We start from the raw sequence: 14,614 nt of genomic DNA on the forward strand, positions 1-14,614 counted from the left end.
TTAGGTAGCCAGTTATAATCTAGAAATGCAGTGTAAACTTCTGAAGAACTTACTTGGTGTGAAAGCGAATCTGTGCTTGCATAATTCACAGTATTCTTTTCGACTGTGTTTCAGCCATTGAACTAAGCTGAAATTGCAAACATATTCATAAGTATAGTATTTATGACAAGGAAATTTTGAGGTTTCACTGAAAACTAATATTGCTGTACTAAAGTTTTACATATCACAGAACTTTTACAATTTTGAATTCAGAGTATCTTTAACTTTATCACTGATGCCCTAGATGAGTACAGAATTATAACAAATAAAGATAAAAAAACACATTTCTACTACTAAAAAGCAATTGAGATTACACTGAACTATTAATTACTGGAAACTGTAATCTCCTCAAAGATAACTGAATATAAAAAGAATCTCCAAGCATCAGCATCAGTTCTAACGCTGGTTTAATCACACTGCTGCCTGGTGGCCAGGCCTATCACTAATTGGCTAGCTGTGCCACCGAGAAGTTAACCTTTCTATGCTTCAGTTTCCTCATGTGAATGACAGTAATACGCCACCTCACAGTTCTGCTGTAAGGATTAAATGAGCTAAAATGTACAGAAGTACTGAGTATTCCCTGACACAAAGCATTTCCTCAATGTAAGCTATAACCATCCTAAGCAAAACCAGAAAACCGTAATACTCCCCATGAACATATAAGCTCCCCACAGTAAAAACAAACAAATGGGCAAAAGACAATATACCAAAATGACATGGCTTGGTAATAAGGAATAGGGATAATCTCCAAACACAGTAAAAAAAATTTTTTAAATATCTAGTTATAGAAAAAGTCATCGAAACAATTCCCTTTATTATACAGTGAAGCTCAGGCAAAAATTTTCCAAAAGGATGACTCACCATTCTTGATGGATAAACTTAATACTGCCAGTACACACACAAGGATGATAAAGAGGTTTCTCAGGTGTTCCTTCTGACCGACACACTCTACATATGTCTATTAATGAAAAAAGAAAAATTGAATTATTTCGGTTGTAACTTATAAAAAATTAATAGACCACCAAAAACTAAAATATTGAAAAAGTTTTTATTTGTCAAAGTAAGACTCTGTCACTACATAAAACATCATCAACATTATGGAGAACTGAAAAGGGTGATCAAGATGATAATCAAATACACCTGAAACTTAAAATCCCTATTATATAAAAAGGTCAATTGTTCTTTGTATTAGAGTTCTGTAAATAAATAAAAATTGAAAATGACAGAAACAGTGGTTTTCTTTAAAACTGCATGGTGCTTAGTCGTTCAGTCGTGACACCTCTTTGTGACCCAACAGACTATAACTATCCAGGCTCCTCTGTCCAAGGAATTCTCCAAGCAAGAATACTGGAGTGTGTTGCCACACCCATCTCCAGGGGATCTTACTGACTCCAGGATCTAACCCAGGTCTCCTGCATTGCAGGCGAATACTTTACCGTCTGAGCCACCAGGGAAACTGCAAAAATCAATCACCATTCTTCTCCTAACATTTTTTTTTAATTTTTTTTTTTAAATTTTAAAATCTTTAATTCTTACATGCGTTCCCAAACATGAACCTCCCTCCCACCTCCCTCCCCATAACATCTCTAAAGTCCTAAGTCCAGTCCTAACTTTAAACTTCACAAAAACGTTATCTCAGGACTTATAGAAACAGCAGTGAGCGGCTCTGGGGACAACCTTCCACTAGAGGGAGACACTTTAACAGACACACACACAATCAGGGTGTGGAGGGGGCATCCCAAGACCACGAAGGCCAGAGAGAACAGCCAGAGGCCGCCTTAAGCACAAACTACGGGAGCACAGGGATACGGGTCTGCCGCCAGAGGGCAGCAGCTCCTCCTCATGCTCCTGCCCCAAGTGGTTCTGATTGCACCGCCATCAGTCGGCCTGGGGTGGTGGGTGACATGCAGAGGACGGAAAGAGTGCCATCAAGCTCTCGTTCACCAATGTGGTCCTTCCGCAGGGCCACCTACAAAAACCTGGTAGTGACTTTCATTTAGAACGGCTTCTCAGCGAACCACCAAGGCCAAATACCAACCCCAAGGAGGGAATGTTGAGGGGCAATGGGCAGTGTGAACAAGGGGCAGGGACTTGATGCAAACTTCTGATCTACTCTCTTACAGGGAATTCCTCATTAATGAGTAACAACTGCAACCCAGAGCCTATCTCTAACGGATTTAATAATGAAATCTCCAGCACCCGTCTGACTGGAAGCACACATGCTGAGCAGTGTGGTGCGGTTCTGGCCACTTGAGAGCATCACAGACTTGTGACTGCTCAATCTTGGGCGGCTAAACAATATTTGTCGAAGTTAAGGCTAACAAGCCCTCAGGGTAACCTATGGTTAGCACACTAGTCTCCCTGTTATCTATAAACCAGACAAATCTCTCCAGCAAGACAGAAAAGCAACTCACCACCACCCAGGAAAAAGCTATCAAAAGTGTCAATCCTGGTTTCCATGGAGTCGAATTATCTGAATTGTATCAAATAAAGCACAGATTGCACCACTGTGCCTTTAAATTTCAGTTCTAGAACCAGACACTGCCGCTACCATCATCGGAAGGACTTTGCTTTCCGGTAAGCTACCCGCACATTACCGGAAATAACGCTGGCAGTCGACATCGTTTATGGAGAGACAATATGGGATCAGAATCTCTTTGAACCTCCCTTTTACACCTTCATCCTTAATTAATAAAAAAAAATCCATGGCAACAGCTTTCACTCTGGTCCGTTTTGCATCAATCTAAGACTTTGAGCTCTAGCGGTGCAGTGGGAACTTCCCAGCCATCGCATGTAATTGGCCTCCGCAAAGTTCCAACACGAAACAGAATCACGGTCCCATGCCATGATTTCCAGCGGCAGTGTGCAGGCAGCTCCCGCACTTCAGCCCAGGGAAACCAGGCTAGGAGCCAGGAGGACGAGGAGAAGCAGGGTGTGGGGATAGGGGCGGAGGATCCCCATCCATAAACCTGCGCAGCAGATCACGTGGTATTTTAACTGCACCGAACTCAACACCCTGCCATTGAAGCTGGAGACTACCTCCGCTGCGTCCCTCATAGCTCAGTCAGCAAACAATCTGCCTGCAATGGAAAAGACCCAGGGTCAATCCCTGGGTCAGGAAGATGCCCTAGGGGAAGGAAATGGCAATCCACTCCAGTATTCTTGCCTGGAGAATTCCAGAGACAGAGGAGGCTGGTACAGTCCATGGGGTCACAAGAGTTGGACACAACTTAGCAACTACACCACCACCACCTCAGCTGCAGGTACTAGATATGCCATGCAGTGGATCCACCTTAAAGAATTTTAAGTGGACTCATTCCAATCACCAGACCTCCAGAGACCAGTTCTGTTTTTCATCACTGCCTCCCCACCCTTGGGTTGAGAGTAACAAGTCCGCTACCCCTTGGTTGGGGTAGTCCATTACCAGGCTTCCTCTACGGAACCAAATCTGGGTTCCCCATCACCCAATTCCCAATTGCCCTGGTCGGCACAACAACTTAACGGGGCCACAGGACATGCACTCCTGGTGACCTAGAATCATCAGAGCTGAGCTGCAGATGCCCAGGGGCATGGATGAGTTCTAGAATGACCATGGTTCTGCAGGTAGCACCCAAACCTGCACTCAAAGTCATTCGCTATGTCGGGGTACCAGCGGAAATGCCTAGACCTCTGTGGATTAACTTTAGAGACAGGCATATGCAAGATGCCCCACTTACGGGGAGTTTGAGTCTAAGTGTGGGCGGGCAGGTGCAGTCACAGTGCAAGTGGTTCCACCTCTTCCTGTCTCCTCCACCAGCTCTCAAGCAGCCACAGGGGCTGAAGTAGGGGGCAGCAGAGACAGCGTGGCAGGCAGGACACAGGACAGAGGGAAGCGGTGGCAACACCGCTGGCCTCCCATCACCCTGCAGAAACATGGTGACTGGCAGCCAGCAGTTATGCGGCGAGGGACCGGGGTTGGGCCAGGAAGAGCCTTTGTTGGCACACTCGGCCAGCGGAACACAGGGAGGTAATGCACGGAACACCACCAAGGAGTGGGCAAATGGCTGACAGTCAGCCTGACTCCTCCTAGATACCCATGCCGCCGAGGCCCCTAGGGCTCGCGGGCGCTGCGGGCGGGAATACCACGGTGACTGCGGGGTGCGCCCATCCACCCGGGCACCACAGTTCCCCACACTCCACAGGACAGCCTCAAGGGGCAGGCTGGGCTGGAGTTGAAGGGGCGACTGCGAAGACCAGATCTCCATTAGATCCAGACAGATTTTCAGAAGATTCCATCCTTCTAAAGGACAAACCAAGGAACACAAAACTAAGCAAACACAACAAATCTAAATCAAGCCCCAGAGCTCTGCTCAACAGAGTCTACAGTACAGAACTGGGACTCACCGGGGCCCTGCAAGGTCAAACTCTCTCCACTCTAACACTAGGAGTCTCCTCTCACTGTCTTGCCAGTGTACAACGGCGGTTTCCAGAGGCTACAGAACACAACTGTTTGAATGTAGCTGCTTCCCACTAAACCAAACATTTAAAAGACATGCAAATATAAAACAAATCTACTCTTCTCACCAATGTTCTGGCTTTAGAATATATGGTTATTTTCATGAAGAAAAATGTATATTAACACATAATAAGTGTGTTAAGTGAATAAAAATTTCTAAATGTTTTTATTCTCTTATACGGTAAATAAAAAGTTCTTCTGAGTCTTTTAGAAGAGTTTACAGGGATCCTGAGACCAAAAAAGTTTGAGTACCACTGCCCTATATAATTTTTTTCCCCACAGTAGAATTGACAGTAACTATGACTCTCTCAAAATACACACATATACAATATTATTATTTTATCAGGGACTTCACAAGCTCCACTGATTTTATAAAAGGAAAGAGAAGGGAACATTTAGGCTTCTAAATCATCTTTAGAATCATGGAACTCTTTTACATAATAAAAGTGGGAACCAAACAGTCAAAGTAGAAAATAAGCCAAAAACAAATGAACCTGTGTATACCAAGCTTAATCACAGAAAATAATTATTTTAGATACTTCATAACATGATCATACATCCCTAGTAGGCTATATCCAAAGACAAAAGGGACTATAGAGATAACCTAAAGAGAATTCAGTAATCATCATGTTAATAGCAATAATACCGACAGGCATTTTTATTTTTTTAATTATTTACTCTTTTGGCTGCACCAAACAGCATGTGGGGTCTTATTCCCCCAACCAGGCATAGAACCTGTGTCCCCTGCAGAGGAAGTGTGGAGTCTTAACCACTGGGCTGCCAGGGAAGCCCCTTGACAGGCCTTTTAAAACTTGAGAGGATAAAGACAGTAAGCAGTATGATAGTGGTATTATGGTTAGTTTTTTTAATAAGTTATTATCTCTTAGAATACATAAGCATTAAAAAAAAAAGAATACATAAGCATTTACTGATGAAAAGATACCATATTTGGCATTTCCTTTAAAACAATCCAGTAGAGTGTGGGGAAGCAAGAGGGAAAGAGTTGAGATAAAAGAACTGTCAGCCCTGCTTGTATCTGTTGAATCTAGATGCTGGCAATATGATGGCTTACTACATTGATTACTTGAGACAGTTTGAAATTTATATAATTAAACTTTTAAACTATATAAATCAAAGATTAAACATGCAATTTGGAAATATCATAGCTTAACTTTTATTTTACTAAACACTACCAAGTCCAATTTTATCACGAAGTTCTTTAGTAGGGGGACTTAGCATGTGGTTTATTTAATACACACACAAACGTGAAAACTTTTGTTAGCAATTTTCCTATTTTAGTGATCATGTTTTAAAAAATGTGTTAAGGGATTTCCCTGGTAGTCCAGTGGTTATGATTTGGAGCTCCTAATACATGAGACATGGATTCAATCCCTGGTCAGGAAACTAGAATTTCACATGCCACACATCAAGGCCAAAAAACAAATGTGTTCAAACTTCACTGTCTATATCCTCATCAGGGAAAGAAAGCAGAGTAAGATCTAAGTAATCTGTCTCAACATTTCTAAAGGTCTATTTCTATGAAACCAACAATCCAATTCTAATTTAAAACCATTTAATCTAAATGACTCTAAAAACAATTTGATCCAAGAAACAATATCACACATCTCTTCTGTAGTACTCACTCTTTGTCTTTTCCCACATGATAAAGTTGTGACTACATGAGTTTTGTTCAAGTGTACTTTCTGTATGAATATTTCCCTAAATGGAAAGGCAAAGATTGTTTCTCTAAATCAACCAGAATGGTGATAAGCCTCAGCTATACAACACTTTAAGGCAAACACTGACCGTTTAGTAGGCCCCGAGCCACACACCTGATTAGGTGTGGCTCATCACCTTTATCAAGGAACTGGAGGCCAAGAAAAGCTGCGTAAGAGCTAGGCTGCGCCTGGTCTATATCCTCAACTAAGTTTCCTTCGCTAGTCTGTGCGCATGGAATAGAAGGCATGGAAGCTTCTTCCCTGCCAATCCACATTTCAGCAGAAAAACCTGAAACAAAACATAGGTCATGGCTGAACATTTATTCTGGAAGAATAAGCTAAGTCACTTCAGTCGTGTCCAACTCTGTGCGACCCCACAGACGGCAGCCCACCAGGCTCCCTCGTCCCTGGGATTCTCCAGGTAAAAACACTAGAGTGGGTTGCCATTGCCCTCCCCAATGCATGGAAGTGAAAAGTGAAAGTGAAGTTGCTCAGTTGTGTCCAACCCTCATCGACCCATGGACCGCAGCCCACCAGGCTCCTCCGTCCACGGGATTTTCCAGGCAAGAGTAGGGTAAGAGCTATTAACAGTTGCTACTTTGCAGGGATCACAGCTGGGGAAAGTTCTTTCCTTAATTTACATGGGTATGCTGCCTATAGTACAGCTGTACCTCAGTATCCCTGGATAGATTCCTTCCAGGAGGCCCCAAGTACAACACAACTCCAGGGCACTCAAGTCCCAAAGTCTGCCCTTGACATCTGCAGGTTCTGTCTGCATCCACAGATTGAAGCAAAGGCACGTGAAAATTTTGATCTGCAGTTGGTTGAGCTTACAGACATGAAACCCATGAATGGGGATGACGGGCAACACCATATAATTACTGGAAGAAATCTGCATAAAAGTGGACCCAAGTAGTTCAAACCAGTGTTGTTCCAGGATCAACTGCATATATTTGTGTATGTGTCCATATATAATGGACATGAATTCGGGCAAACTCCAGAAGACATGGAAAGACAGGGAAGCCTGGCGTGCTGGAGTCCACAGGGTCGCAAAGAGTTGGACATAACTTAGCAAATGAACAGCAACAACACAAAATGATGTTGAGTGATAAAGAACCCCAGACACAAAAAGTTACTTACTCTTTGTAATTCCAAATGTAAAAAAATACAAAAATGTGAAAAACACGTATCACTAGAAAATCAGGATAAAGTTTCCTCCTGGAGAAAGACAGCAGTAAAGACTAGAAAAGAATGAAAAGTTCTAGATCAAGATAAAATATTCTCTCTACTCCTCCTGCCAAGGACAGCTAAAAACACAGGATATTATACACGAAACACACATAAGAAGACTAAAGAGTGAAGGAAAGGCAGACCAGCAAAAGGAGCTGGGGCCACAAAGAACTACACACACAGCAGTGAGTAGTGAGTTCTCTGCGTTTTGCCTTAAGTAGCCTGGACTAGTCAGTTTTCACATCAAGTGGCCAAAGTATTGGAGTTTCAGCTTCAGCATCAGTCCTTCCAATGAATATTCAGGACTGATTTCCTTTAGGATGGACTGGTTGGATCTCATTAGAAAAGACCCTGATGCTGAGAAAGATTGAGGGCGGGAAGAGAAGGGGACCACCGAGGATGAGATGGGTGAATGGCATCACCGACTTGATGGACATGAGCTTGAATAAGTTCTGGGAGTTGGTGATGGACAGGGAGGCCTGGCATCCTGCAGTCCATGGGGTCGCAAAGAGTCAGACACAACTGAGTGACTGAACTGAACTAGCCTGAACTAGAGACTAATGGGGAGAAGCTGGCAACCTAGAAACAATAATGAGAGCAAACCAAAAAAAGTCCCCACGAAAACCTGCTCCCTCTAGCCAAAGGACCAGAAAAGGGGCAACTCAGTAAGCCAGAAAACTTTATAGACAATAACTGCTGCTGTAATCCAGCCAAACGGTACAAGAAAAACTTCAACCCTACCACTACCTCTGACACCAAGGACAAGTGGGGAGCAGACAGAGATCAGCTAACTCCAGTTCTAAACTAACCCAACGATGTTATCAACCAAGTTTATGAAGAAATGAGGATTAAAACAGAGCCCCAAATTCCAAAAAAGAACTTTTCAACTTTATCATGCATACCTTGGTTATATGATCAAGTTTTCCAGAATGTTTTATTTTTTCATAATTTAATGTCAATTCCTATATATCTCTATCTACCCCTCCAACATTATTTTCTTGCATTTGAATGGTAGCTTGCTCTATCTAATAAAAACACACTGCATTACTGAATAGAAGGACAAAAATAACTTGTATAATAGCAAATTAAGTACTTTTATTACTAGTGAAGCTAGATTATTTCCACATTCTGCCATGTTCTTTTTCTCTGTGAACTATTCAAGTCCTTCGTCCAGCTTACTAACTGCTGTCTTAACAATAGAAAATAATCCAAAAAGTTTCAGCAAAAGATTTGAACAGATACTTCACCAAAGAAGCTTCCTGATGCTAACCTAGAGAAGTTAGCATCAAGAAAGCAATGCAAACATCACTAAGGAAATGCAAATTAAAATCACAGTAAGTTGTTGGTAACTGCACAACAATGTGCCTGTATTTAATGCCACTGAATTACACACTTAAAAATGGTTAGGATGGTAACTCTTGTTATGTATGTTTTTCCACATTTAAAAAATGTTTAAACCACAGTAAAGTACCACCAGACTTCCCTGGTGGTTCAGCAGTAAACAACCTGTCTGCCAATGCAGGAGACACAGGTTTGATCCCTGTCTGGAAGATCCCCTGGAGAAAGAAATGGCAACCGACTCCAGTATTCTTGCTTAGGAAATCCCATGGACAGAGAAGCCTGGCGGGGGCTATAGCCCATAGGACTGCAAAAGAGTCAGACATGACTAAGTGACTAAACAACAAGATACCACTACATACCTGTTAAAATGACAAAAACAAAAACATATATACTCTTATCATACACTCAGGAATCCTACTCCTAGGTATTTGACCTAGTAAAGTGAGAACTTACTTTCACACAGAAATCTATGTAAATTTCATGTGTAATTCTGCCAAACTTGAAACAAGCAACCCCAAAATTCCACAACTGGGGAATGGATAAACTGTGGCACATTCTTACAATAGAATAACACTCAGCAATTTCAAAAAAAGATAAGACTACTGATATATGCAACAATGTGAATAAACCTCAAATGCATTATGTTAAGTTGAAAGAAATCAGACTCAAACAGCTACACACCGTTTAATTCCATTTATAACATTCTGGAAAAGGCAAAACTATTGGGGTGGTGCACAAGTAATTGCGGTTTTTGCATTGTTGAAATTTGCTGTTTGATGCTGGAATACATTCTTAAATGTGGTTACATTATATATCATTTTAATGCACATTTCTTGGTTTTTGGGTTTTTTCTGCTAATGACATTACTTGCTGTTTATTTTATATTTAGACTACGGAGATGATATTAAACAAAAAGCAAATTCGGGCTATCTTATTTGAGTACAAAATGGGTTATAAGGCAGACAAGAGAACTCACAACATCAACAACGCGTTTGGCTCAGGAACTGCTAACGAATGTAAAGTGCAGTGGTGGTTCAAGAAGTTTTGCAAAAGAGATGAGAGCCTTAAAGATGAGTGTAGCGGCCAGCCATCGGAGGGTGACAACAACCGAGAGTCATCATTGACTATGATCCTCTTACAACTACACAAGTTGCCCAAGAACTCAACGTCAACATTCTACATTCATTTGGTGTTTGAAGCAAACTAGAAAGGTGAAAAACGTGGCTGCCTCATGAGCTGACCGAAAATCAAAAAATAATTATCATTTTGAAGAGGCATCTTCTCTTATCCTACACAACAACAAGGAATCATTTCTTGATCAGATTGTGATGTGTGACGCAAGCTGGATTTTATATGACAACTGTCGATGACCAGCTCAGCAGCTGGTCCAAGAAGCTCCAAAGCACTTCCCAAAGCCAAACTTGCACCAAAAGAGAGTCATAGTCACTGTTTGGTGGTCTGCTGCCCATATGATACCCTACAGCTTTCTGAATCTCAGCATAACCCTTACATCTGAGACATATGCTCAGCCAAGCAATGAGAAGCACCAAAAACTGCAAGGCCTGAAACCAGTATTAGTCAACAGAAAGGGCCCAATTATTTTCCACGACAACGCCCATCCGCATGTTGCACAACCAACGCTTCAAAAGTTGAAGGAATTGAGCTATAAAAATTTGCCTCATCCACCATGTTTACCTGACCTCTGGCCAACCGACTACCACTTCTTCAAGCACCTCAACAACTTTCCATAGGAAAAATGCTTCCACAACCAGCAGGAGAAAGACAATGCTTTCCAAGAGTTTGTTGAATCACGAAGCATGGACTTTTATGCTGCAGGAATAAACAAGCACCTCCCACTGCCAAAAACATGTTGATTATAATGGTTCCTATTTTGATTAATAAAGATATATTTGAGCCTAATTATAATGATTTGAAATTCAAGGTCTGAAACCACAATTACATTTGTACCAACCTAATATATAGGCAAGGAGAACCAACCAGTCCATTCTAAAGATCAGCCCTGGGTGTTCTTTGGAAGGAATGATGCTAAAGCTGGAAACTCCAGTACTCTGGCCACCTCATGTGAAGAGTTGACTCATTGGAAATGACTGACGCGGGGAGGGACTGGGTGCTGGAAGAGAAGGGGACGACAGAGGATGAGATGGCTGGATGGCATCACCGACTCGATGGACGTGAGTTTGAGTGAACTCCGGGAGATGGTGATGGACAGGGAGGCCTGGTATGCTGTGATTCATGAGGTCGCAGAGAGTCGGACACCACTGAGCGACTGAACTGAATATATGGACAGAAACAGATGAGTGGTTCCAGGGTCTGGAGGGAGAGTTGACCATAAAAAGGCATGGAGATATTTTGAGTAGTGAAAGAAGTATTCTGTATCTTCTTGACTGTGGTGACTACATGACTGCATGCATTTGTGAAAAACTCAGACATTAAATAAGGTAAATTTTACTTTAATTATACTTGGAGGGGAAAAAAGATCAAAAGATTTTTTATAGTAGTGACTAAACAGATGAAGGAGACAAGAACAGGTAATGAGAAACGAGAAACAGGAAATGAGAAAAGGTAATGACATGGAAAAAAATTGGTCCTCTCTCTAAAATGTGGTCTAATGAAGTTGTAGACTGAAACATATAGCAGTGAGCACATTTATTCCATCCAACCACGTTGCAAGGGACTGTGGGAATCATCAGTGCTGGTCATCAAATGTGACTGCACTTCCCTGTCACCTCTGAAATCCTACGTGGACATGTGACCTGCTATGGGCAATGCAATATGAGGTCTAGCGATGGGCATCACTTCTGGACAGAAGGCTTTGGGCACCAATGAACACACTCCATCACACTGCATGCTCCTGCCTCAAGGACTGTGGGATCAAAAACACCGTCTCCCATCTAGATCTCCAAGTGATCCAACTTAGGACTATTTCGAGATATGATGTCAGTGAGAAACGTCAACCTTTTGTTGGTTTAAGCTGCTAAGGTTTGGGGGTAGTTTGTGACTAAGACACAAATTAACCTTTCTTATTTTATAAAAGATCTTAGCAGATTCACAAAACTAAAACAAGCATAACTACCACCAACAGAGAAATTTAAAGAAAACTCTTTCCACCATCTTTCCATGCTCTCAAGAGTATTAACAATGCTGAAAAGAAAGACCAATACTAGGTCCTTATCAGGCTATGCTCCCAAGTCATCATCTGGTTTCTGACTGTGATGATGAAGCATGCTTACACTGGTGAATTTCCAATCACTGATGATCTGGGAAAACTAGAGTGAATCTCACAGGCAAGGTAACAAGCATGGAGTGACTAGCCCTAGATTTGGAAGTGCAACTTGAAAACCTAGAAAAATGGCAAAATAACCTACTTCCATTCTGTTAGCTTGGTTTCACTGTCCTGACCACCTCAGGTAGCATGAGGACCATGAAGAAACAAGACAAAAACACACAGGAGAGAAATCCTGGAATTTCTTTCCTAAAGGAGTTTAACACATGCAAATAAAACGCCTCAAAGGGGAAAAGGGGGGGGGGGCGGGGAGGGAGTCAAAGAATAATCTATTTTGTTTAGTAGTATCAATCCCACCACCTGAAACTTCAACAGAATAACAAGGCCAACGGTACAAAAGGAGAGCAAAGTGTACAAAAGAGGCAGCCTGAGGCCCTTCCCTAAGAATGAAATGTGGTGGAGTAAGGCTCCATCAAATTTACACGCAGTCAAATTACACATCTTGTTCAGGCCAAAGTAAAATCAATGCACTTTGCTGGTTATGAACACATACCTACCTAGAAATCAAAGCTCTGCAAACCCACCTAGGGAAAAAAAAAAGCTCTTAGTGGTTTTCAAGGGCAAACTTCTGTTAAATCCTGCAGCAACTTTTGTTGCTTAGTTGGTTTGCTTATTTGAATACTTAGTATCTTCACAAAAGGAAATCAACCCTGAATACTCATTGGAAGGACTGATGCTGAAGCTGAAGCTCCAATACTTTGCCCACCTGATGCAAAGAGTAGACTCATTGGAAAAGACCCTGATGCTGGGAAAGATTGAGGGCAGGAGAAGGGGACAACAGAGGACAAGATGGTTGAATGGCATCATCAACTCAATGGACATGAGTTTGAGCAAACTCTGGGAGACGGTGAAGGACAGGGAAGACTGGTGTGCTACAGTCCATGAGGTCGCAAAGGGTCAGACACAACTGAGCGACTGAACAACAAGTATCTTCACAAAGCATACCTTTCGAAAGTTTCTAGCCCAGTACCTAGCTCAATTAAGGTACTTTGAATGAAACCTTCAAATCCTGAGTGACTGAGCAAGGAGACAGCCCAGGAGAGGAAAGAGAGAGGGAAAGCCCAATAGTGTGAGAGGTTACCAAGTCAGTACCCATTTAGCGCTAGCCCATCCCTTTAGTTTTTTTAGCCAACAATCCAGTTCACCACATACATTCTAAGCATCTACTCTAAGGAAAAATACAGACCAACTCATAGCTTTGGGTACATCCTAACTCTTAAACCACTGTCTACCCGGACAGCTCTTTAAGACTTCAAAAAGTTTCCACTTTCCTTCTGGTGATAAACAAGTGATGATTTTAATAAACAATGGTTTAATATACTTTATTTTTTAGAACAGATTACATTTACAGAAAATGTGGGAAGACACTGCAGTGTTTCCACATACCCAGTACCCCTATTACTAACATCCTACATTAGGATGTCACACTTCTATTACATTAGGGTGTTCCTTTTATGACACTTAATGAACCCATACTGACACACTCTCATCAACTAAAGTCAACAGGCTATTCGGATTTCCTTGATCTTTACCTAAAGGGATTTTTCTGTTCCAGAATCCACATTACAGTTAGTTGTCGGGTCTTCTTAGGCTCCTCTTAGCTCTGGCAGTTTCTCAGACTTTGCTTGTCTTTGACAACTTTTATCATTTCAAGGAGTATTGCAAGATGCCCTTCTATCAGAATTTGTTTATGGTTTTTGCTCATGATTAGAGTGGAGCTATGTATTTTGGGAAGGAAAATCTCACAGGCAGAGTGCCATTTCATCACATAATACAGAGGGTACATATTATCAACATGATTTGTATGACTGCTAAAGTTGACGCTGATTCACTTGGTTGCAGTAACAGGGATTTTCAATATCTGATTATCGACAAAAATCTTAAAATTAGCAGCTATGATTACAGTAAACAATTATTGAAAAGTGTTACTCAAGACTTCCCTGCAAGCCAAGTGATTAAGATTCCGTGCTTCCAATGCAGGGGGTGTGGGTTCGATCCTTGGTTGGGGAAATCCCACGTCTCTTGGCAGGGCCACAATACTCAAAACATTACAGCCAAGATCAAGAGTGTGGCTACATAAACTGTGGTACATTCAGTACTTGGAATGTCTATTTGTTGCTGTTCAGTCACTCAGTCATGTCCGACTTGGAATGTCTGTAGTCCCTTAAAAACAGCAAATTTAACAACTATATAACAATATAGAAAAAATGTATAATGTTAAATAAGCAAAGCACAAACTTAAAAAATGAATATACACTGTTCTTCCAACTAGGTAAGAAACCTAAAACAGCCTAAAAGAGAACACACAAAAAAAATGAGAGCCACTGTAATTGGTTAGATGAGAATATGGGTGATTTTCTTCTCCTCTTTCCCCAGTTTCTACTGATTCATTGCTACTTTTACAACTATAAGAAAAAAAAATTGAACTAAAATTTTGTGGAAAACACTTCCTTTTTGACTGTGGAAGTATATACACACACACACACA

The 14,614-nt window shown here is 41.6% G+C and overlaps 1 protein-coding gene across 2 annotated transcripts in view; it reads right to left on the reverse strand.

Annotated features, from left to right (window-relative positions):
- The window catches only part of MARCHF6 (membrane associated ring-CH-type finger 6), a 74,753-nt gene that overhangs the window by 52,099 nt on the left and 8,040 nt on the right, over nt 1–14,614 (reverse strand). For both annotated transcript variants that reach the window (XM_060400570.1, XM_015101342.3), the window contains exons 2-3: nt 901–997; nt 54–127 (exon numbers count right to left, since the gene is read on the reverse strand). In XM_060400570.1, coding sequence (XP_060256553.1) covers nt 54–127; nt 901–997 — 171 coding nt within the window. The remainder of the gene's footprint in view (nt 1–53; nt 128–900; nt 998–14,614) is intronic.

This window comes from Ovis aries, chromosome 16 (assembly GCF_016772045.2).
Source record: "Ovis aries strain OAR_USU_Benz2616 breed Rambouillet chromosome 16, ARS-UI_Ramb_v3.0, whole genome shotgun sequence".
NCBI lineage: Eukaryota > Metazoa > Chordata > Mammalia > Artiodactyla > Bovidae > Ovis > Ovis aries.